Source organism: Micropterus dolomieu, linkage group LG18 (genome assembly GCF_021292245.1).
Source record: "Micropterus dolomieu isolate WLL.071019.BEF.003 ecotype Adirondacks linkage group LG18, ASM2129224v1, whole genome shotgun sequence".
Taxonomy (NCBI): domain Eukaryota; kingdom Metazoa; phylum Chordata; class Actinopteri; order Centrarchiformes; family Centrarchidae; genus Micropterus; species Micropterus dolomieu.
Window position 1 is genome coordinate 4,528,486 of NC_060167.1, and position 26,167 is coordinate 4,554,652.

A 26,167-nucleotide genomic window follows, 5' to 3' on the forward strand; every position below is an offset into this window, starting at 1 on the left:
TTAAGTCTATTTGTTTATTTCTTTTTTGTTCACTTCTTTTTTGTTCTTCCAGGATTTTCACATTTAATGAACACAAGAAAAGGAGCAGCAGCACAGAACATCAGAGAGGTCAGTGTATAAATGAATGTCTCTGTGTGTGGTGGTACTTTATAGGTGGAACTGATCTCACTGAACAAAGCTGGATTACTCATTTCTGAATGATGCCTGATATTTAATTATTTGGGTTGGAAGTATAAGAAAAAACTTCTGGGACAAAGACAAAAATAATGTAAATAAATATTGGCCAACAAGGATGCAGCATTTTCACTCTATCAGTGACAAAATCTCCCTTTTTGCTATGTGTGGAGATCCTGTTGTGTGTTTGTTATGCATATTTTACTTACCGTCGTCAGATTTAGATTCAGGTGCACTATGATCTCATTTCTTTCCAGTTTTCCTTCAGACTTTCTGATCAGAAACACAGGAGGATAACTTCTAAATGAAATATTCCCTATAAAGTATTATACCACATGAGATAATGATCAGAAACCCACTGCAGAGTAGCTACAACAAGATATACTGTATTTCATTTCATATTTATTATTTCACTTGAATGAGAAAAATAATTTGTCTTTGAAATCTGAAATGTACAGATACCAGAGGTAAGTGAGCTTGTGACCGGGAGGCAGAATAAAATCAGGGTGTGGAAAGTAAACCAAACAGTTCTTGCCCTCCCTCATTTACCACCACCTAGGTGCCCTTGGGCAAGGCCCATAACCCCAGCAGACCAGGCTGCAGTTGTACTGGGCAACTTCCAGGTGTGAATGTGTAACAGTGTGAATGTGATCAGGGCCTTCCGGCACATATCAGAAGCCAGCCTCACTCCCAACTCGTCACATACGGACGCATGGTCAAGAATCATCGAAAGAATCACTTTGTAACACACAGGGGAACCCTTTAGCCTCATAGTTCAACGTAGTGGGGGAAGCCCTGTAGCGCCAGTTTAAGACGGTAAAGGCAGGTATTTGAAAACACTGAGTAAGGAGGTGGTTGGGGCGGATGGAGGGCCAGAACCACGACTTTGAACCAGGAGAGCGGTGTTCGTGTCCCATGTGAAACAAAGTTGTATATTTGTTGTAGCTAAGCGTTGGGAACTTGACCGTGGAGTCCTAAACGTCAAAAAAATTACGCAAAAGGGGTACCCAGGGCGGTAAAAGGCGACACCTTAACCAAGCGTCAAAATGTGACACGTCGGGAGTGAGAATGTGTTGCAGATGCTGGTGTGGCACGGGGACAACCGACACAGCTATTGTTCTTTTAAATTTTATTTTATGGAAAGCACCTTTTAAATAGGTTACTCCTGGCTTTGTACGAACCTGTGCTGATGTTTGCACTAGTCTGTAAAACCAAATGACACCACAGTAAAACTAGAGGTCCTGGAATTAATCTTTCCAACTATTAATCTATTTGTAATTTAAATGACGATGTTGAGGATATTTTATATGGTCAGTACTTATTATATGGATTCAACATGATTTGTTCAGACTACATTTTTCATTCTTACTTGGTAGGATTATGTCTACGAGGAGATACAGCAGCCCGTCCAGGCTCCAGACTCAGGAAATGAGATGAACACGATTTATGCCAATGCCAACCTTCCCACAAACCCCTCTGCCTCGCTGCATTACTCTACCATCAACTTCCAAAGCAGCTCTGACAGAGCAGATGGTGAGGCAGTGATCCTCAAACCCAGCTCTGCTGCCTGCGAATATTCTACTGTGAAGCAAAATCCATCCTACTGGACAGTCAACCAGCCGTCCAGCTCTTCAGAGGAACCTCTCTACACAACAGTCAACAAGCCACAGCAGCACCGAGCAAAGATCAGCCCTGTCAGGAATGCATGACATTTACATGTATGGTCAAGATTTTAAATCATTTATTTCTGATGGGGTTGTTTACAACCATATTACAGCTGATTATTATCTTATTATTGGTATTGTTTTTAGTTTCGGACGATGGGTAACAACAAATATTTGAAGAATTATGTTTATGAGCCACGTATTTCAATATTTTGACATTTATTCTCAAAAACGTATTTTGACATTTGTGTTTTTGAGTAAATATTTAAACTCTTGGATGGATTGCAATGAAGTTTGGTTCAGACATTTACCGTATGTACCTCTCAGGATGAAATGTAATAACTTTCATCTGGTGTCATCATCAGATCAAATGTATATTTGTTCAATCCTTTATGATGAAATATCTGCACAATGACCCATGGGCTTTCTATAGTAAAAGGAAAAGCATTAATGAAATGAGACGTGTTTTGTGTCATACTGTGTCAGTAAAATGTTGCTGATTATTTACAACACCAGTAACAGTCTCTTCATTTTATCTGAATTAACTGTATCTGCAGGGTATGATTTATTTCATTTTAGTGCCATCTGCTGCCAATATTATGACTGACACTGTGGGAGATGACAATGCATGCTGCCACCTTTTCACCAAGACTACCTGTTTCCACAGAAAACATGTCATCAAAATAAATTGAAAGATGCAGCTATCACCTAAAAATGTACAAATAGTAACTTAACTTTAGCATGCTGAATATCTAAATAAGATCATATTCTTTTTTGCTCCACTAGTGCAGTATCCTGTGTAACTATGGGTTCATCACCTTGGCACATTTCTCAGATCAGAATAGAAATTCTCAAAACTACTTGTTCAACCTCCACATCATCTCGTCACCTGTGCACATCGTAAAAAGCAATTTCTCATTCTTTTGAACAAATTGCCAATGCTTTGACACATCGATGCAAATGATTATGTACAGTTGTCTGCTGTTACCTACATTATCAATTGTTAATGTCATGCTGATCACAATCTATTATACCAGTCTCTGTTGAAGAGTCTTATACCCCAAAACATCTTGGCATAAGTTCATTGCATAAGTCGATAAATGCAAAGTGGTTGACCACGTTGTCAAAAATCAAAGTTAAATAAACTCAAACTTTATTCATATTGTTCGCATACAAGTATAATTCAATTCAAATTAGCTTTATTGGCATGAATGTGTAACAACAATATTGCCAAAGTATCATATAACAACATACTACATAAGAGCAATCAACCTCATACATTTCATTTCAGTTTTTCTCAATTGCTTAAACACATCTCCCCCACTCTGACATCACATTTTCAAAACAGTTAACACACAGGATAAAACTGAAGCTCAATGGCCAACATGATTCATTTTGTTAGCAAAATGCTCTAACACTCACAAAACATTAAAAACATGCAACATAAGCAAATATTTCCATCAAACGCCACAACTTGTGGTCAAATTTATTTTTTCTTTCAATCAATCATTAGGACCACAATGGACAAAAAAATACAACCATCAAAATGAAATATTCTACTTTACAAACTCAAATGGATACTGGAAATAAAAAAAGCTATCAAAGGAAACTTATGGGTGGAAATACCTTAAAAAAAAAAAGATATATATATATATATATATTTTATCTTTCACATTCAGTCCATTCGTTCTTGACGATTATGCCACAGGTTCTCATCGATATCGCATTGAATGTTTTCCCTTGCAATGCACCGAGGGAAATACCTTCTTGCATGGCGTATCCATCTCTGGCAGTCCTCTGCACCTATTGCCAGGCAACCAGCATTCATTGCCTCCAGGAGGGGCATCTGCTCACATGGCCGGTGATCATACACCTTCCACCTCCAAGCAGAGAAGAAGTCCTCGAGTGGGTTCAGAAAAGGCGAGTATGCAGGGAGGAATTGCGTCACAATACGAGGCTGTGCTGCAAACCATTCATTCACAAGGCGAGAGTGGTGGAAAGCCACATTGTCCCAAATTATGACATATGGAGCCTTGCCAGGCCTCAACAGCCCTCTCTCTTTGGGTGGAATCAGTATTTCTTTCAATGCATCAAGAAATGTGATTGTTGGCATTCTGTATTGTATGGGCCAATAGTTGGTATGTAGCAAAGGACCCCATCATTGGAGAAGGCAGCACACATGGTGATCTTGGCACCCCTCTGACCTGGCACTGTGACAGTGGCCCTCTGCCCAACGATGTTCCTCCTGCGTCTCCTCACTTTACAGAGGTTGAAGCTGGCTTCATCCACAAAAATGAATTTGTGATGTGCCCCTTCAGCTTCAAGCTCCATTATTCCCTAAGAAAAATGATCCATGCTTGCAAATAGCAACACAGAGGTGGCCTCTTTTATAGATGGATGAGGACTGATTGCTGATTGAAGAGTTGTGCAAATGAGTTTCACACAGGTGCATAGAGATTTATAATTATGCAAGTACTTTCTATCAACTGTGATTAGATGTTTTCTTTTTGTTCAACAATTCAATAATGTGATGATGAAGATCAAGCAGATCCCAGTTTCATTTAGTGTGTCTTAGCAAATGAGCACATGCTGGTTTAGAAGCATGTTTGGATTCAAATCTTTTCTTCACACTGTGTAAAAGAACAAAGATAAAGAGCAGTTGCACCACCTTTTCCCAACGCTGGAATTAAAACCAGTTCACCTGGGTAAAATCCAGGATTCCTAACCTCTACACTACCTGGGAGAAGACAACAACAGGATCTGGTTTCACCTGAACATTATGAGACCAGCAGCTCAGACAGCTCAACAACATGATTATTATAAACTAAATTTCAGAAAGTTCATCCATCCAAAGTTTCCTCTCCATACTGATGAAGGGGAAGTTTCTTCAGGTTCCTTCCTCAGTCTGATCTTCTTCCTCTCTCTGGTTGTTCATCCTCATCAGCGCTGAAGACGGTCCAGTGGGGAAGGACGCAGACCGGAGACCTGGAGACGTGGGATCAAACCTCAGCTCAGCTTGAGGTACGAGTCAAACGTTCAAGCAAAACTCCAAACAAGCAATACAACTAAACCGTCCCAAATCGCTTTGCGTTCATTTCTTGTTTCGAATTTCCGTTGCGTTCATTTCTTGTCGTGAATTTCCGCCATTGTTCATCTACAACAGAGCTGACCTTCAAGGGGACCTACAGCAGGTAAGTCCAGGTGGGGTCGAGCTAGCTGGCTTGATAAAAGCCAGCTAGTGAGTGTGTCTGGCTGCAGGGTTAATTATCTTTACTAAACAAAGTATGTCAAAAGAAACATGTAGTTTGAGATTAATTTAGAAGTGATTTCAAAACCAAACCAACTCTTTAACTAGGAAAAATAAAGAGGAAAACAAATTACCCTCCAACATCCTTGCGATTCACTTGCAACGGCCAAAAGCAGATAATAGGCATCAATATGGAGCCACAAGCCTTTTCTCTCTCAAAATACCAGCATCTTCCTCAACAGAGGTTTAGCTTTTTAGATTTAAACTTTACTGGAAAGGTAACCCACAGTCATCTTGCTATTTTTTAAAACTTGCTAAATCATCATGTTTGGAGTGTGGACTCATGCCACATATTCTCATGCTCAGCTACTGAAAATATCAGAATGACAGCTGAAAAGCTACATCGTAAAAGCAAATGCACATACAAATTCATCAAAAATTCGTGAAATTGTGACCATCATCAGCCCTCTGGTGCTACGGCTCATTTGGTAGCATGGTAAACTTTGATGTGCCATTTTAATGTGCGACAGGTCATGAGTTCAATCCCCAGTTTTGGGTAACTTGTCACAGCTTCAAACTCGCACACACCTGTATGGTGTTTGAACATGATCAGTTTACATTTACTCATTTGGCAGATGCCTTTAACTTATAAGCATCAATAAAGTAAGTTTAGGGCCACATTTTAAAAATTCTGACGTTATTTAAAAACATTTGCATGGTCACAATCAATCAACAGTGTGATTGTGGAGGTCAGCGCGAAGACTTTCTGGTACTGACACATTGCAGGATGCTCCTTTAATGGTTTCCTCTGCAGCCATTGTTATCATATTTTTCCCTGCATCACACATTCACACACTTAAACACTGGTGGTGGAAGAGGAAGTCAGCTAGTGTTTGCTTAAGGGCACATTTGCTACCACATTTTACAAACCACCGTTGTACTTCTTCGACATAGAATCAGAATCAGAAAGGGGGGGCATGAGAGTTAGTGACAGTGGGGACCTGGGCTTTGTTGAGTAGGCCCACTGCAATCAGAGGTTTTGTTCCTGATGGACCGAGGGGAGTGTCAGAAACAGTTTGTGTCCTGGGTGGGAGGAATCGGCCACAATCTTTCCTGCACACTTCAGAGTCCTGGAGGCGTACGGGTCCTGAATAGTCCTGGAAAGTGCCAACCAGTCACCTCCTCTATCATAATCAGAAAGCAGTCTGTGGCAGGATGCAGCTAAAATGTCTCCACCGTGGAAATATTTTATGGTGGAAAACAAAAGCATTCACTTGCAATGTCTGCAATGACAGCATTTCACAAGGTGGTAGTAAAATATTTAAAAACATTGAAATTAAGAGTGATTACGGGGCTGTAGAGGAGCAGGCAAAGTGGAGGAACAGAGCTGCCCACGGAGGAGAGAGCCAGGGGCGGTGCCGGAGCTTTTGGACAAATAAACACCCCCAGTCGCTCCGGTACTGAGCCCTTTACCAGCAGGAGGAGTTCAGAGTTACTTTCTTTTATTATATTAACTTTTAAATTAAAATTTTTTGGGATTAAAAAGTTTATTCATCTTTACTTGCACTTATTAACCTGTCTGCTGCAGTGAGCCACTGAGTTGCTCTGTGATGCAACTTCATATACAAAACAGGAGACTGCTTGGAGAAAAGTAAGCGAGGAAGTTGAACTACCTGGTAAGTTCAGAAAATACGTGTCTTTTACTTGACTCCAGCTATCGTTGTGCATAACAAGTTAGCATATCGACCCGAACAACATTTAGAAAAACAGCATTTAAAAGATGTTTTCTTGTCATCTTGCTGACAGACCTGAAAAAGCATAAACTCATATGTTTAACAAATCATCAATTAGTTAGTTTGGCATCATTGTGATCCGTTATTGCAATTTAACCACAGAAAAATGTTTGTTTTGGGTTCATACCGCTGTAGTAAACCAGATTATAGGCGAATATTTGAGAGTTATGTTTACTTGAAAAATTTGTGAATGAGTTAGATTTACATTAATTTATTTAGCTGATGCTAAAGTGATTAGTCTCTGTTACTGTACTAGATGTTGTTGATTCTTTTGTGTATGAGTCTTTTTTCCATTTCCATGGATTATTCTGATTATTTTGGATTATTGCTTTTTTTTTATGTTTTTTTTTTTTTTCTTGTTCTTTGGAATTGTTATTCCCTAGACGGCCTGCCTCCTGTTTTGTCACATTCACTTGGATAAAATTAACACAGTAAATTTAACCTGCTCAGCCTTAGGGTCTGCATTTGAGTCCAAATCCATTATTCCTGTACCTGTGTTTGACAAAATCTAAAAATAACATAAGAAACTCTGAGATTACTCAAATGAGACCTTGTCACTATATGTTTTACTTCATAGGTCAATACCTAGAATGTGAATAGTTCACTAAACCATAATAACCAATGAATAATACAAGCAACTATTAATGAACTTGGTAAAGCCTCATTTCCCATTAGGAAGATTTAGCAACATGCAATGTTACAACCAAGTGTGATATCGGTTCATAAACAAGCCTCTCTTAAACACTACGTGGAGCGCTGTTGATCTGCTGGGACTGGCAGGGCTAATGCTCAGAATATACATAACCAAAGTGACAGTGACAGAAAGAGGAAGAAGATAGGAAGTTGGTGGGTAACATCTCAGGAAACAGGTCTGTCAAGAAACAGCAGATCAACCAACTAATGGAAACAGACAACTGACAAAACCAACTGGGGTTAAATAGTTTGACTGATGATTTTAACATCCAAGATCAACAAAATGAGGAGCTTTCTTCTCTTCCTCCTCGTCTCACTGATGAAAGGTAAAACGATTTCTGCTGCCTGATTCCTGAAATTGGAGAGTTGATAGAAAACTTACACCTCTTAAAATTAACTAGTTTCAATACATTTTGTGGTGTAGATTCAACTACAATTTTTGTACTTTAACACAGGTCACAGTAGGGGAGAGCTGCGATTTTAAAAGATTATGTTGTAGACAGAGATATATTTTTGCTGTGGTCACTAACTTACAGGTGTGGTCTATCAAAATCAGGTGATATTTTGTACAAATGTAGAACGACTTCCTTAATAATTTCACTTTAAACATAAGTGGCACATTGTTACTTTCGACCCGGTCAGCTGAGTCAAAAGTAACACAACAATACAAGCTAGATTTTTTGTGTTACCATCCTTGTATTTAATAAATAGACATGACTGTGACCTTGTTAATGTGTAACTGCAAACACCTTTTGTCCTTTATCTTTAAAAAAGAAAATTTATTAAATTTTTATTTTATATATTCAGTTTCAAATGTAACCTGACAGCCAAAAACTTGAATTGTTTTGAATATTTCATATTATATTAAGGATATATTATAAATATATAATGTAAATATGCAAGTGTGCACCTAAAACAGGGAGGAAATAGTTAGATGGAGATTGTTTATGAACCTGACATGATTAAAATAAAATAAGACTTTACTGATCTGCACTGGGGATATTTGCATGAAACAGTGAACAAATGACAAATTTCAAGACAAATGACAAAAATCAAAATAAACAATAAAATTAAGATAAAAATGAAAAAGCTATTTACAGAATAGGCCTGTACAAATTTCACATTTTGAAATGAATTTAAAGTTGTTTTAGTAAGAACAGCACGAGTGATCTGCATTTTGAGTGCTTTTCTGAACTCCTTAGGAGACTGGCCAAAATAAATATCAGCCGCTCTCTTAATATAAGCATGCAGCTTCCTCTCCTAGTCCAAGGAGAAGACTTAATAATGTGATCTGTACCTGTGGTCTAGTCTTCTCCCCAATTATCTCGGCCTTCCTCCTGCATTATCTGAACAAAGCGCATGGCATATGGCATGAGACTTTATCAGCTCAGAGACTAATGTTTCTAATAGAGATGTCCAGAAACGCCTTCTCAAACATCTGCTGTTATCAGACCTCTGTCTTTCTGACCCACGCTATTGGCATATTCTGTTGCTATAATATGACATAAACATGTTTTAATAAATGCTGCAACACAGAGAAAGTCACCACATTAGCAGCAGGACAAGATAAACACTTGTGGTCACTATAGGAACTCCTGACATTTAAACACGATTTATTTTTATACTAAAAAACTCTGACAGGGCAAACTTCAGGGTGTGTTAAAGCACTAAATAACCTGTAGATTAATCAATACTGTGACACATGAAACGAGAGACACAGTTTGTACACAGGAAGCGATGCTTTTTCGATTACTGATTGTTTTTGACAATGTAAAAACACATAACCTTTCTTTGCTCATATAGAAGTGAAATTCAGGTACCGCTCCTTTTGGCCGTTTTAATTTCTGAAAAATGGCCTGTATGTTGAAACAGGTGCAAGAACCTAACTCATGATAACAAAATTGAACAGCCATAACTGCAGCAACATTCAGAAATGGATGGGAAAATGAACTGTTCTGTATATAATGGCAGAATTCAGTGACAATAGAGTTAATTAGAACTCTAATGATTCATCGATTAGTTGTTGTAAATTAAATCGCCCACTATTTTGATAATGGATTTATCGGTTTGAGTATTTACTCAACTTTTCTGAATCTAGCTTCTTAAATGTAAATATTTTCTGATTTCTTTACTCCTTAATGACAGTAAACAAAGTAAATCTTTGGGTTACTGACAAAACAAGATATTTGAGGACATAATTTTGGAAAAACACTGATGGAATTTTTTTCACAATTTTCTGACATTTCATAGACAAAAAAACAAATCAATTCAATAAAGAAAATAATCGACAGATTAATCAACAATGAAAATAATCATAAGTTGCAGCACAACAGTTAAGACAGGTGAATAAAAAAACACCAGGTGTTTGCTGGGCTGTAAAGACTCTGTGAATATGAAGCCATTAGATCCCTGTTTGTAGCCTATATGGCCCTCGATATCACTCATTGTCAACTTGTCCAAAAAACATGGCCTGTATGATATTTAGAAGACATTTACAGATACCATGCCCACACATACCCACTGAAAGGTTTGCAGCTTAAAACTGCTTCCTTGCTTATTATTGAGGTAACTAGTTAAAGGTTAAGGTTTGTAATTGCAGCCAGCTGTCTAGTCTACCGAACCCTATCATTTTGTAGAGAAAACCATAGAGAGATGCTATCTATTGCGTTATAGGACGCTGACATGGCAAATATCTGACAACCAGGTAAACAACAGTGAGCACAGGTTTCAATAGGCTGCCTCAATAACAAACCACCTCGTTTGCAGCAGATGTGTATGTCTGTGCATGTGTGGGGAAATGAGAACTGAAGTGAAAGAAAGCACATTCAAGTACGCTAGTGAGTAAACACTAATATAAAGGTGGAGAATGAATTAGAATAAAATGGTTCAATAAGAAATAACCAAAGCTAGTAGAAATAGAAATACGATTCGAATACGAATATATGTAAATAAACTGTTTTTTACAGGCAATTGCCAGCCTTGTCCCAAGATGTGTCAAGCTAAACAACCCATTCAGAGGTTACTCAAGTTGGGACATTAAGTAAAAATTAGTGGTTGGAAGAAAATAATAGGTTGTAAAAAATAAAATAAAATAAATAAATAAAATGTAGCCTAGCATGGCGTCCCTCTCTAGCTTAAAGAAATTATTGAAAACTCATCTCTTCAGAGAACACTTTCTCTTATAACACCTCTAACTCCTGACCTCTAACATGCACCTGTGCTCTTCTTCTATCTCTTACAATTCTCCTGTACTGATTGCACTTTTTTGTTAACTCTTACTTCTTTTCCTAGGTATTTACCCCATTGATGCCATATGTGCTATTAGCTCTTACTAGTATTTATTAGTGTTCTTACTTGTATGAATTGTCAGTTTGAATCTTTGTTGATCCTTTCGATAAAAGCGGCAAATGAGTAAATGTAAATGTACTTTGGGTTTGTAATTAACTGCAGTAGAAAATGATTTGTAAAAGCTCAGACTCAGACGGAGAGACATTGTTTTTGCAGTTAATTTGTTACAAATGTGTGCTCTATTGTCTACAAATGTATGTAGTGAATGCGCCTGTTCGTGAGTTGATAAGCGTTGTAATGTGGGCTGGTGTGGCTGCAGTGCCAGGGCAGAACTTTTGTCCCAGTCCACCCCTGCACGACAGCACCAGTTACTCACATAATCACTTCCTCTTTAGTGCTTGCGCATGCAAAATAAAAGCCTTTTGCAGCAATGCTTTATTTCAAGTTGAATAGAGAAATCTTGCTTTGAAAAATTCTGAACGACATTAAGAAAGAGCTTGCTTGCCACACCTCTAAGATAGTCGTTTGAAAACGTGATTCCCCTAAATGTCGTCTGCCTGGCAATACTGGGGAAATGAAAAGACGTCCGTTGGTTGATGGATGCAGATTAAACACCGAAAAACAAACACTGCAGCACTTGCTTTATTGTATGCATCTGAAACAGTCTCTTCATAATCTAATAATTTGTTGAAGAGGGGAAACAAATATACCCGGATGAAGGATTGAACACACAACCTCATAGCTGAGTCAGTAAAGGTGGGGAGGGTTTCACACTGTGCTGGCAAAATGTTCAACAATTTAAGAATGTTTCACATCATAAAAGTACAAATAATCTGGGGAATTCATTATTGCCTATAGATCACATCACTAAAAGCTTCAGAAGAAACCCCTTTACGCAAGGGTCAAGGGTCAAAAATATTTGATGGCCATGATCTTTGGGCCCTCAGACGGCACATCAATAAAAACAGACAATTCTGTAGTATACCTCACTGCATGGGCTAAGGCACATTTGCTTGAACACAGCTTGTTGCTGCATCCGCAAATGCATGTTAAAACTCCACCATGCAAAAAGGAAACTGGATCCAGAAACGCTGCTGCCTTCTGTGGGCCCGAGCTCACTTAAGATGGATTGAGGCAAAGTGGAACTGTCCTGTGGTCTAATGAGTCAAATATAAAGTCTGTTTGGAAATTATGGTTGCTGCGTCCTCAGGTCTAAAGAGTAGAGGGACAGCAGAGACAACATCTGTTAATACTGCAAATATCCACATTTATTATTATTATTTCCTACATTTCAATTTTTTTTACTGAGATGATGCAACAGAGTGATACAACTGGAGCCTTTACCAATTTATTTGAAACGTGTTACTGGCATCAAATTTGAAATGAGACAGAGTAAAATTTCCCCCTTTCAACATCTGATAAGTTGTCTTTGTGCTATTATGGGCTTTCGATTTTGCACATCATCGCATTTTGTTGGTTACAATAACCACCGGATTATTTCAGATAGCCACAGTTATAAAAAAAAAAGACAAAAAAAAAGAGAAAGGTGGTTTTCCACAGCAGTATTCATCAAGAGGATAATAATAGACATAAAACTAATTACTTTACAGCAGAGCTCATCCTCACTCTATATTTCCTCCAACTGACAGAGAGGCAGGCATTAACTGGTTCATCTTTGTGAACTACTGATTCAGAAAGAGTTGATTTTGAATGCTGCAGTAGCTCTGGGATTGTTTCAGTGTCTGACATGATGTGGACTTTTCTCTTTGTCTGATCTACAGGCTGTGAGGCCTCGTCTGAAGGCTCTGAAGAGTCTGTAGTGAAGGGATGTCCAACAGAATGGCTTGAATTCACCTGCAAATACACAGCGACAAATAGAAAATACATTGATGTAGTTACTCCAAAAGAAAGCATAAAAACCACTGAGAGGAATGTATGGGAAAACAAAGGAGTTTCCCTGTACAATAATACAAAAAATAATAATCTCAGGGTGGTCATTAAACAACTTGCACATGAGGACTTTGGGAACTACACGTGTAAATTCCAAGACAATGAAATCAAGAAACTGGAATTGGAAGTTGGTAAGAGACACTCACTTTTCATATGTTTTTCAATAAACTCAAATAAAACGTAGTCAAACCTTTTTAATAATAAAATATAAGTATAATACAAAAAAACATAAATATTACAACATAGCATGGAACAACACAACAGCTCATGTAATGGATAAAATTTTCAGAAACTTGTTTTTGATTCACACATGAAGCCAAATATTGTTGATAAATCCTAAGTCAGTTATTTAAAGTTTGATATTTAACATCTGAACGCACTGTAATTCATTCCTAACCGTAAACATTTAATTCTGCATTTTGTAAACTTACTATCACCTTTCAGTCATTTTGTCTTCAGCTTACAAATTAAAACAAAAGCAGAATTATTACACTTTACTATATATGAGAAAAGGTGCATTTCCATCCATAGCACACTATTAGTGATATTTTTGATCAGCTGAGTCACAAAATTTTAAAAACACTTATATTATCAATCAGCCTTTTAACCATCTTTTTATAATTTATCCTCCAATGGTTTTGTGTTTTCTGATATTTTGTTATGTGTGTAACCACTCCCTTGAATTCTTGCTGTATTTCCAATTTGTGGATTTTCTGTGCACCTGTGACGAACATTGTACTTTTGGTTTTGAAAGGCGCTATAGAAACGTTTTCCTATTTACTTACATTTCACATTTTTGCCTTGTTTATTTGCAGAGACAGACGGCTGCCAGGGACAATTTAATCAAACTGCGTACAGAACAGCTAAAACCACCATCACATGTGATTACACAGGAAACAAATACAAGTTCTTCTGCAAACAGAACGGTTCAATCTGTGAGGATATTTCATCAACAAAATCCTCTCTGAAGTCAAACGGGACATTCACTCTCACAGAAACCAACAGTAGCTTCAGCGTGTCCATCAGTAACGTGTCCTCACATGATGCTGGTGTCTACTGGTGTGGAGTGGAAACACATGAAGGAAGTTACAGAGCTGCTCTCAGAAAGATACAGCTGGAGGTTAAAGGTGAGCAGCACACATCTGACACTTTTAATATTTGGTTTACTCACACAGACAATTAAGGTGTTTCTCAAATATGTTGTTTAGTACAGTCACTGATAGACAATGCTGTCTGTCTGTCCGTCTGTCTGTCTACAGCCGTTATTACTAACTTCACAAGGTCTCCAACTGTTGGACAGAATTTTACATACTGGTGTCAATATCCAAACGGACAAACATATTCAAAGATATTCGTCTGTAAGGGAGAAGATCCATCTATATGTCAACCTCTAGTAACTGCACAGCTCAACCACACTGGGAAGTTTTCCATGAAGGATGGCAACAAAAGAAATATCACCATAACAGTGAGAAACGTAACAGCAAACGACACTGGGACATACTGGTGTGGAGCAGAAAGCACTAACGAAACAATCAGCAACAAATTCTTCCACAGACTGGTGATGACTGGTGAGTGTTTACATTGGTTTATGTAATCTGATCCTGGTTCAGATTGTAGGAGGGTAACTGATGGATGACAAGCATGAAAAGCATGCAATAGTAATTATTGATGAAAGCAGGTTTAATTAATCCTGAACTCTGAGTTGACTATCAGTTTAATCAACTTTAAGTATGTTAACCCCCAAATGCATGCATGGCGAATAAAAAAAACCCTCATCTATCCTGTACAATGATTCACCATGGCGACGGGTGAACCAAAAGAAGCAATGAAAGAATCAGAGTTAGCCTCTGGAGCAACTAGGGGTTGCTCAGGGACACATTGGTAGACGTGTCACAGTGTCTCTCAAACCAAAGGCAGGTGTCTTATCCACCGGTAACTTTACTTGTACTTGTAAAAGTAAAAGTTAATCAAAGTAATAGTACATAATGGTACTAGTAGAATGTTTTACTGCTCTTGCCACCTCTGCAACTGAGTTAATATTTTCAGTCCTGGCAAGAACATCCTATTAGACCTGCTTGATTATTGCCAAAATCACTATCACGATTATTGTGGTCAATATTGAGATCAAAATTAATTAACACGATTAGTCACTGACTTTAGAAATATTGACTTAGGAAAGTGGATTTCCTTGACGTTTAAATACAATACCAACTGAAAAACAAAAAAGTGAATGTAGTAATATGTTCACTGTGTTTTTTCATTCCATTTTCAAACACATACAGCACTTAATTACTCATTAAGCTCTGTAATTTGTTTAGTTAAATAAGCCTCTTAGAAAGAGCATTTCCCTTTTTTTTCTTTCATATCCTGTCACTGACTGCATCAATCTGCAGTAAGATCACTTGAGGTTGTTGCTATTTGTGCTCTTGTTTTCATTTCCTGCACATTTTCAGAGCAGCATCCTGCAGTGATGTGACAACACAACTGTATCAGCAACAACCAGAACCCTTATCAAGTGATCAACTTTATCAACACAGATTTAGTGTTGAGTGTTTCCCTGTGCATGTGTTATACTCTTTAAGGATCAGTTGACATTTTATCAAGTTTTAAAACAATACACGTTGCTGTCAGTACATTGAAAGTGTTACTGTTCGATGTAAATATGATCCATCAGAAAGCAAATGAGAGCATTTCCCACACTGTCAAACTATTCCTTACACAGTAGACCTTTTTTTAAATAGCAGATGTTTTGAACACAGTAGGATGAATACAGGTGCTTCTATGTCAAGTGTCCCAGTAAGTCATGACAGTGAGTTTTTATTGTGTGTCAGAACCAATGGGGGTAAAATTATTAAAATGTTTACATTTATGCTCGAGGTGGATCTGTTAACAAATCCAGCCTGTGCTATTTTCTTGCTATTTTTTTCAGTATCACTATCTCCTGTTTCTTCAACCCAGTCAACTACTATGTCTGCTGAGAGTCGTGGTAAGAGAGCATGTTTGATATCTTAAACCTGCAGAAGAGCAACAGGAGGAATATTTTATAAACCGTTTTGAAATTCAATTTCTGTAAAATTCCTTTTTAATTCCTCAACACAGGGAGCTTTGGATGACAATGTCCTGTGTTAACTGTGTTTTAAACAAGTCTGGATTTTTATGTTGCTGTCTGGTTTATCTTGCAGGTGGTTCTCTGGTCGTCGTTACGTTGATTGTCTGTGTAGTTGTGCTGCTGCTGCTGCTGTTTGTGTTAATTTTGATCCTTATCTACAAACGTAAGAGTTATTTGTAGAAGAAACACGCACATTTTGTACACAGTAAACCACATTCTCAACAGCTCCATCCTATGTGTAGGTGATGACTAATAAAGCCAAATCAGACAGAATGTATGACGTTAGTAGTAACTAGACATGATGTCTTTTTCGCCTGGATGTTGACGTTTTTTTGAGCTTTGATCCTTCATCATTTCTGCTGATAAACAGTGTTAGTTAAGTTCTGTTACATTAAACCAAACTGAAAAATATGTACAGTACAGGTAGATTTTGTAGGTAGAGAGACTGTGTCCCAATTTGATGAAAAGTGGTGAAATGAATTCACTTTGTGTCCTTAAGTCTGCTTGTTTATTTCTTTTTTGTTCTCTTCTATTTCTTTCTGCCAGGATTTTCACATTTAAAGAACACAAGAAAAGGAGCAGAAGCACAGAACATCAGAGAGGTCAGTGTATAAATGAATGTCTCAGTGTGTGGTTGTAAGTTGAATTGTTACAGCTGGAAAAAAAATGTGCAATAGCTGGATTACTCATCTCTGGATGGTGCCTGGTATTAAGTATTTGTGTTATAAATATAAGAAAGAGCTACTCGGAGTCTTTGCTAAAGACAGAATTAGTGTAAATAAATATTGGCCAACAGTGACACAGTGATGAATTTTCACTCATGCAGTGACAGAACCTTGTTTTTTGCTGCATGTTTGTGTTACAGTGGTCGGATTTAGATTGAGGTGCACTACGACCTCTGATAACCAACTGGCAAAGATATTTCTTCCATGTTTTCTAGAAAGCTTCTGAACAGAAACGCAGGAGGATAACTTGTAAACAACACACTTCCTATAAAGTAATACTGTTACCACATGAGATAATGATCAGAAACCCGCTGCAGAGTAGCTTCAACAAGAAACACTGTATTTCATTTCATATTTACTATTTCACTTGAATGAGGGAAATAATTTGTGTGTTAAATATGAAATGTTAAAAAAAAACACATCAAAATATATCAGAAGATAGTGTGGCACCGGGACAACTAATTAATCTTTAAAATTTTATTTTATTAAAAGCACCTTCTGAATCAGTTACTCCTGGCTTTGTACAAACCCGTGCTGATGTTTGCTATACTTTGACACCACAGTAAAACTAGAGGTCCTGGAATTATTAACCTGTTTGTAATTTAACTGACAATGTTGAGCACGTTCTGTATGGAGAGTTTTTTGTTAAGATTTGACATGATTTGTTCAGACTGTATTTTTTATTATTCACTGGTAGGATTATGTCTACGAGGAGATACAGCAGCACATCCAGACTACAGTCTCAGGAAATGACATGAACACGATTTATGCCAATGTCAACTTTCCCACAAACTCCTCTGCCTCACTGCATTACTCTACCGTCAACTTTCAAAGCAGCTCTGACAGAGTTGGTGGTGAGGCAGTGATCCTCAAACCCATCTCTGCTGCCTGCAAATATTCTACTGTGAAGCAAAATCCATCCTACTGGACAGTCAACCAGCCGTCCAGCTCTTCAGCTCACTATGCAACACTTAACAGGCTACAGCAGCAACACTGAGCAAAGATCAGCCTTGACAGGAATTTATGACATTTATTAAATGTATGGTCAAGATTTCAGCTCATTCCTGACATGATTGTTTATAATTCATTCATTTAGTGTCATCATCAGATAAAATGTTTATTTGTCCAATACTTTATGACCAATTATCTGCATAACTAATGACATTCCCATAAGGCTATTATAGTAAAAGAAAAAGTATTAATGAATGTGAGATGTATTATGCTTCATACAATACAGTGCAAAAAGAAAATAATTAAAATATTACTCATTAATTACCACACTGGTATGACAGTCTCTTCATTTAATCTTTAAATTTAATGTGTGGAGGGTTTGACATTTTGGTTCTTTAGTGCCATCTGGTGGTAATTTCAAGACTGACACTGTGGGAGATGGCACTGCATGCTTGATTCGATGATTCATTCTACAGAAAAACGTCAAAAGATATTGAAAGATGCAACAATCACATAAAAATTTACCTAATAGTAACTTAACTTTAGTGTGCTGAATATCTTAGATACATTTATTTTCTATTTAAATCGCCCCATTAGCACAGTTTCCTCTTGTTTAGTGATGTCTGTTGTATACTCCAATAACAGTGAAAGAAACATATGAGGGCTAGTGCTTTTTGTAATTGACCTAAAATAGAACAAAACACCAATCTGCAGACAGTAGAGCCAACCACTGGAGATCATAATCTGACGTGAGCATGTTCAGCATGATTCGATACTAATGACTGTTAGAGCCCTGCCTCTTCAAATACAAGTACATTTATTCATAACCTACTGCATAGCCGCTCAAGCCCCATTGCACTTCATAGAAAAGAGTATAAATCATTTGAATACACATCTGTTCCTCTTATTACTAACACAACAGGATAAATTTCAAACTACAGTTTATTAATCCAAATTCTCTGGCACAGAGAGTGTGATGTTTCCTAAATAAGTTTTGTTGAAGAAGTAATTGTTGTTGAGCAAGGAGACACTGTAACACAAAGACAGACTTGCAGAATACAATATAACCTGTTTATGAATATAATAATATATATTTCGTAACCCCAGCAGCAGTTGTTTTGTGCCGTGGGTGGAGAATAAATGAGCCTGTGGTTTGCATCCTGTTTGTTTTAAATAGCTCTTCAGTTAAGGGTGAAAATGTCTCATAGCCAGAGATAGATGGAAAACAAATAGTGAGAGACATGACAACATAGACATCCTCAGTAGTCATCACTGCTGTTTTCCCAAGCTTAGTTAGATAACAACAGCTTCTGGTTCTAACAGAGCTGTTTCTCCTGCCATTAACATGCTGAACAACATCTGACACTTAAAAACTACTTAATTTTATTTCCTGATACACCAAGGTTTTACATAATCATCCATTAGTGGGAGGTTCCCTCTAATTGTTGTTGGAAATCACACATAAAAAAGGCCAAAGACAATATTATTATTGTTTGAAGACATTATGAAAGGTGTTACTAATAGTGATGACTACAGATATTATCAGCTAAATCTGCAGCTACCCTCGGCTTTACAGAGCTGTAGAGTGAGTTTCAGATCATTGTTTTCAGTATTCAGTGTTTTCAGTGTTTTGTGTTCAGTAAAAGGCCTCTGTACTCTATCTGCTGAGCAGCAAACAGCAGACCGACACAATTAGAGACTAACTGGTGAACAAAGTCAAGCATAGAGCAGCTAAAGAGTTAAATATTTCAATCAGGATAGGGTGGAGAGCAAAAACAGAGCTAACACAGAGAATATTGGACAGATGAATGACCATGTGTTGCTCTGTGACTGCCTGATGTGGAAATAAGAAACTGTTTGCTAACAAGTTTATCATCTCAACTTAAAGGTGATAATATGTTAAGCCACCAACAGGGGCACACACATGTCCGAAATGCTTACACGTGCACAAACAGGACCTCTACACATACATTAACATTGATGTCAGAGCGAGGGGGCTGCCACGTACTCAGGCTCCCTGAGCAGTTAGGGGTTCAGGGCTTTGCTCAGGTGAACCTTCAGCAGTGCCCAGGAGGTGAACTGGCACCTCTCCAGCTACCAGTGTGAACTCCTTTTGACTGGTCTGTGCTGGACTTTAACCAAAACCACCCTCCAGTTACCAAGCCAAGTCCCCACGGACTGAGCTACTGCTGCCCAAAGGTTTAACATCCACAGGTTTTAGGTAAAAAAAAAATTGTTGAATAAAAATGTCACCTGTTTTTTTTTTGAAAATGTGCAGACACACAATTTATGAATATCATGAATAATGATGAGGTTGAACCCATTACAGTCTGTTGTTATAACTGTTGACCAGACCTTTCTCTCTGACATATAATATTTCATATCAGGGACTTTCTAACAGGAAAGATGTATTTTCTCTCTTTACAGTCATTTCCTATTTACTGTGTAAATGAAGTAATGTATAAAGTGGGAGGAGATGTGACTAACACTTAAAGAAGAAAGATAAAAGGGGAAGGATAGAAAATTTGGGAGTAGCTTTTAGGTATCATAAGATATACCTTCAAGAAATAGAGCTGTGCAGACAGAGGAGACCAACCAACAAGAGAAAACTTGTCTCTCAGAGGATCTCAGCATCCAACAAAATGAAGATCTTTCTTCTTCTCTTCCTCTCACTGATGACAGGTAAAACGTTTGCTGCTATTGGACTACTGATCTTAGAGATTACACTTGTTACTGCCCTGCTTATAAAATAATTAACCGGTTGATCTGGATTTGGTTATTTTCATTTTGTATTAGTTAAGTATAACACAGCCGCAATCCAGTCCTCTATTGTAACTAACTAGTAGCCAACAAAGTAGAGTACAAAGTACTGTTTTTCTAGAAAGGAAAATGTACAACAGTCTGTGGGCACTTTGCACTAACTAACCCTCGCATGATGTAGATTATAGTCTGTCCACCAGAGAGCACTGACTTCACTGTTAAATTTCCCACCCTGCAAATCTTGGTCACAAAAAATTTACTTGTATTATGTGATGAAAAAACATGATGTGTGTTAAAATAAAGATACACCATTATGGAAATGATCAATATCATTAAATTAAAAGAAACTTCTGACAACTGGGCACTGAAAGTCTGTGATCCACTGATTCAAAATGCTGTCTGCTGACAGAAACCATGTAAGTTGCATTGATAGAGAGCTCATTCAGACCAGTCTGTCTAATCGTTTCAGCTTAAGTTAGCTACCGTTAGCTAAGTTAAATATTTAGGGGTGGTTATAACAACAGACAGGAAAACCAGACAAGAACAAAATATTGAGATTGGTATATAGAAAAGTAAATCTATACTTAATTCTTGGTTACAGATGGATTTATCTATTTTTGGAAGGGTGTTAATTACTAAAATTTAATCATTATCTAGAGTTATGTACTCTGTGTTTTCTCAAGCCGTCACTGATAATTTAATTACATCAACGAATCAAACTAATTTTAACTTTATTTGGGAAAACAGACATCACTATTTAAGAAAAGGAGATGTTGTAAAATCGCTAGAAGAAGGGGGTTTAAATGTGATTGACTATGAGGCCATGAATGGAGTGATAAAACTTAAACGGTTACAGAAATTCACACAAAATAGTGATAGCTTCTGGTTTAATATTCCTTCTGAAATATTTGATAAATGTGGGGGGATTGATTTTTTATTAAGATGTGATTTTGGTGTTGCTAAACTTCATGCTGTCCAAATTTCATGAGCAGGTCCTCCTTTATTGGAAAATGATTTATAAACACAACTTCACCCCACATTGTAGTCCCACATGGATTAATAGGTGTATTATGGTGAAAGGAAAATCTTTATGTCACTGTGAGTGGGTAGAGAGAGGGTCTATTTTGTAAATAAACAATTTTCAATGGTTATTAAGGTAATTCCACAGGCAATGGTGAACTTGGTTAGAGGTATGCTGTCTTATGAGGTAGTTGAGCCACGGATGCAGTCACTTTATATAGGTGGACTGGACTTAAGAATAAGTGAGAACAAAATTATAAGGGGCGTCCTTACCTCTGAACTTTTCCCTTTACCATTAAAAAGAAAAATATATTAAAAGATCATTCTAAAGAAATTATAAGTAGATTAAGAACTAGATACTTCACTCTGCTTTTTTCTCACCAAAAGCTAAAGAAACTCATTTTAAAATATTAAATGCTTTTTATCATTGTAACCTGTTTTTGAAAGCGATTTAATATTGATAAGAATAATTGCACTTTCTGTGATGTGGATATAGAAACTTTAGAGCATTTGTTTTTTGCTTGTAATTATATAAAATCCTTTTTATATAATTGGATATCTGAAAAGGACTCTCAAGCACCAGTGTTTTGAGATTTGGAGTTATATTGAAGGATAAAAAAAAGAGACTTGATGTTTAAGAGTTTAATTATTTTTGCTAAGCAGTTTATACATAAGTGTAGTTCCCCTTCGAGGGAACTCGAACTGCGTCGGTGACGACACTATGGGAACGCCTTTGGGTGTGGCAGGACTGAAACATGAATGAAACTCCTCCAATCCTATTGGTGTTGCTAGAACGGTAGCATGTGACGGCGTAACTGGAGGTGTATATAAGCACGCCAGCACACCGGACACATTAGCCTTTTTCTATTCAGCAGGAAAGCAGACCAGTTGCTGGTGTGTTTCGGGTCCCCCAAGGCTGGGCTCCGCGCTTCTAAACACACAATCAGCAACTGGATTGTTCAGACTATTTCCCTGGCCTATCAGGTGCGCGGGTTACCTTCACCTATGGCCATAAGGGCGCACTCTACTCGAGGCATGGTGGACTCTAGGGCCCTCCTAGTGTCGTCACCGACGCAGTGTCTCGTTCCCCTTCTCGGGGAACAAGGGTTACATACGTAACCCGAGACGATTTATGAAGGTAAGACCTCTGTTTTTGGTTTTTATGAAGGATTTAATTCTTTACAAGAAAGCCTTGAAATATATGAAAACAAGCCTTGGAAGTGATTAGACCTCTTGCGTTATTTTGTTTTTTACTTATTTATTTCTCACATGTATTTTATTTTAATTTGGTACACCGGCTTTCGATGGACAACACTAACAGTGCGTTGAGTAACGCTCATGCTACAACAGCCTACGGACACCAATCTGGAGAACGCAGTCTGGAGCAGCAAGGCAGGGAGGGACCAATGAACATGAAATTAAATTCTAATACAAATTAAATGCAATTTAGGAAGATGCTAAATTTATAGATGGTAAAATATATCATCTGCGATGGACTGGCGACCTGTCCAGGGTGTACCCTGCCTTTCGCCCAATGTCAGCTGGGATAGGCTCCAGCCCCCCGCGACCCTGTACGCAAATTAAGCGGTTGATGATGGATGGGTGGATGAAAATATATCATGATAATAATCCCTTTTTTTTAACCCTGTCTAACATGATGTGAACTTTTGTTTTTGATCTACAGGTTGTGAGGCCTTGTCTGAAGTGAAGGGATGTGCATTAGGATGGATTGAATTCACCTGCAAATATCCAAAACCAAATGTAACATATCAAAGTATTGATGTAGTTACTCCCAAAGAAACCATACGAAGCTCCGAGAAGAATGTGTGGGAAAACAAAGGCAGAGTTTCCCTGTACCATGATACAAGAAACAAAAAGCTCAGAGTGGCCTTCAAACAACTTGAACGTTTGGACTTCGGGGACTATCAGTGTAAATTTCACCAACGATCGGACTCATCCCAGGACACAGAGGAAGTGAAATTGGAAGTTGGTAAGAGACACTCATTTTCATTCAAATCCATTCTTTGGATCCAGTGCTTAAATATATACATATTAAAATGATAAGAACCTAATGCAAATAATGAATTTAATGCCATTTCAGAAACATATTCTGTTTGTTTTTATGTGTAGAGTCACATATCAATTAATACATTGTTGAAATCAGATTAATTCAGCTTTCATACATGTCAAGTTTGGTGCCATTATTCCAAATATAATATGGAAGTGTTTTGACTCCAATTCCACATTCAGTAGAGTCACTTTCTGTTTTAAGTCATCATCTACTCAGATAAGCAAAATGGAAATCAGTTTCGCAGTAAAGATCAAATGCCAATAAAAGCAGATGTAACATGATTCACACTTTACTGTACGAGTGTGGTGATTTGCATTTACATCATGTGTTAGCACATTATCACAGTGTTAGATTTCATGTTTTACCTTTCTTGTTTATTTGCAGAGACAGACGGCTGCCAGAGACAATTTATTCAAACTGCGTACAGAACAGCTAAAACCACCATCACATGTGATCACACAGGAAACAAATACAAGTTCTTCTGCAAACAGAACGGTTCAATCTGTGAGGATATTTTATCAACAAAATCCTCTCTGAAGTCAAACGGGACATTCACTCTCACAGAAACCAACAGTAGCTTCAGCCTGTCCATCAGTAACGTGTCCTCACATGATGCTGGTGTCTACTGGTGTGGAGTGGAAACACATGAAGGAAGTTACAGAGCTGCTCTCAGAAAGATACAGCTGGAGGTTGAAGGTGAGCAGCACACATCTGACACTTTTAGCTTTGATTTACTCACACCAGTCAAGGTATCTCTGAAATATATTGTTAAATACAGTCACTGATAAAAGATGCTGTGTGTCTGTCTCTGTCTGCAGATACACCTAGCTTCACATGTTCTCCAACTGTTGGCCATAATCTGACATACTGGTGTCGATATCCAAATGGTGCTCCGATAAACAAATTCATCTGTAAGGGAGAAGATCCATCTATATGTGAAACTCTAGTAAGCACCGCGCAGCCAAAGAAGAACACTGGGAGGTTTTCCATGAAGGAGGACAAAGACAAGAGAAATGTCACCATAACACTGAGAAACGTAACAACAGACGACACTGGGACATACTGGTGTGGAGCAGAAAGCACTGACGAAACACGCAGCAACAAATTCTTCCACAAACTGGTGATGACTGTAGGTGAGTGATGTTGTTTTATTGTGTAGATGTAAGCTGACCCTGGTTCACATTGACGGAGGGTAACTGGTTTTATGGCTGGACTACTGCCAAGTGTTCACACACAACGCAATAATGTGAATACACACAACCCGGGATTACTACAGATGTATGAACCCAAATTAAACATTTTTATGTGGTTTCTGTGATTCAGTTTGTTGCCGAAATAACTACAATATGATGCCGTTTTGTTAGACATATGAATTCATGCTTTGTCAGGTCTGTCAGCAAGACAACAACTTTGTAAATGTTTGTTTTCTGAATGTAGTTCAGATCAAAAAATGTAAACGCTCCATATAGCACCCTTCTAGTCTTTTCAACCACTCAAAGCACTTTTACACTACATCTGCATTCACTCACATTTATACACTAAGGGCTCAAACATGCATACACTGGCAGGGGAATTCAGGGTTCAGTATCTTGCCCAAGGACACTTTGACATGCAGCCCGGAGGAGCCGGGGATTGACCTGCCGTCCTTCCAATTAACGGGCAACCCGCTCTACCTCCTGAGCCACAGCCACCGCAACATCAGAGAGCTCTGGAAGCCCACTGACGACAACAACAGTGGAACTGGAAACATACGGTAGCTCGCTACCGAGAAGTGCGAGTAAAGATAAATGAACTTTTTAATCCCCAAAAATTTAAATAAAAAGTTAATTTAACAAAAGCAAGTTCTCAGAGCATAATCCAGTCTGACTGCGGGTGTTTAGTTGTCCAAAAGCTGCAGCACTGCCGTTTCTTCTACACTTCCCCCTAGCTAAGCAGCTCTCGGCTGGCCAGCGGAGAATTACTGCCCCGCTCTGCCTCGTTCTTTCCAAACAACGCTCTGCTGCTGACGGTGATGTCTAGACAATGTCAACACCGATAGGCTACCACAACATAGAGTCATGCAACTTTCTTGCTCAAGTTGAAAATTTCCAACTTGCGCAAATCCCGTTGCGTCGCCGGCAGAGCCCCCTCCGCAGGACAGGAAATTATGTCTCTCTGCGTATTTGCATTGACTTTGTATGTAATCATGCCACCCTAAACCCTCAACTTGCATAGCACAGTAAGGGTTTTTCTGTCTAATTTTTTGCTAAATTACAATGTTTTATTTTTTTTTCCAGTATCACCAGCAGTCATAACAGCAGTATTATCAGCAGTACCAGCAGTACCACCAAGAGTACCAGAAGTAACGACAGCAGTACCAGCAGCATCACCACCAGCAGCATCACCAGCAGCATCACCAGCAGTATCACCTACAGTATCACCTGAGGTATCATCAGAAATATCACCAGTAGTATCACCAGCAGCATCAACAACAGTATCACCAGCAGTATCACCAGCAGCATCACCAGCAGCATCACCAGCAGTATCACCAGCAGTATCACCTGAGGTATCATCAGGAATATCACCATCAGTATCACCATCAGTATCACCTACAGTATCACCAACCGTATCACCAGCAGCATCACCAGCAGTATCACCAGCAGCATCACCAACAGTATCACCAGCAGCATCACCAGCAGTATCACCAGCAGTATCACCTGAGGTATCATCAGGAATATCACCA

General features: G+C 38.2%; 1 protein-coding gene across 1 annotated transcript; it reads left to right on the forward strand.

Moving 5' to 3' along the window:
- The first annotated feature begins 7,794 nt into the window (after positions 1-7,794).
- On the forward strand, positions 7,795-17,760 carry LOC123956424. The gene is made up of 8 exons (XM_046028599.1): positions 7,795-7,897; positions 12,641-12,940; positions 13,625-13,936; positions 14,069-14,377; positions 15,739-15,795; positions 15,992-16,081; positions 16,465-16,520; positions 17,341-17,760. The coding sequence occupies exons 1-8, from the start codon at positions 7,828-7,830 to the stop codon at positions 17,638-17,640; spliced, it is 1,494 nt and encodes a 497-aa protein (XP_045884555.1). The 5' UTR covers positions 7,795-7,827; the 3' UTR covers positions 17,641-17,760.
- Positions 17,761-26,167: the final 8,407 nt, after the last annotated feature.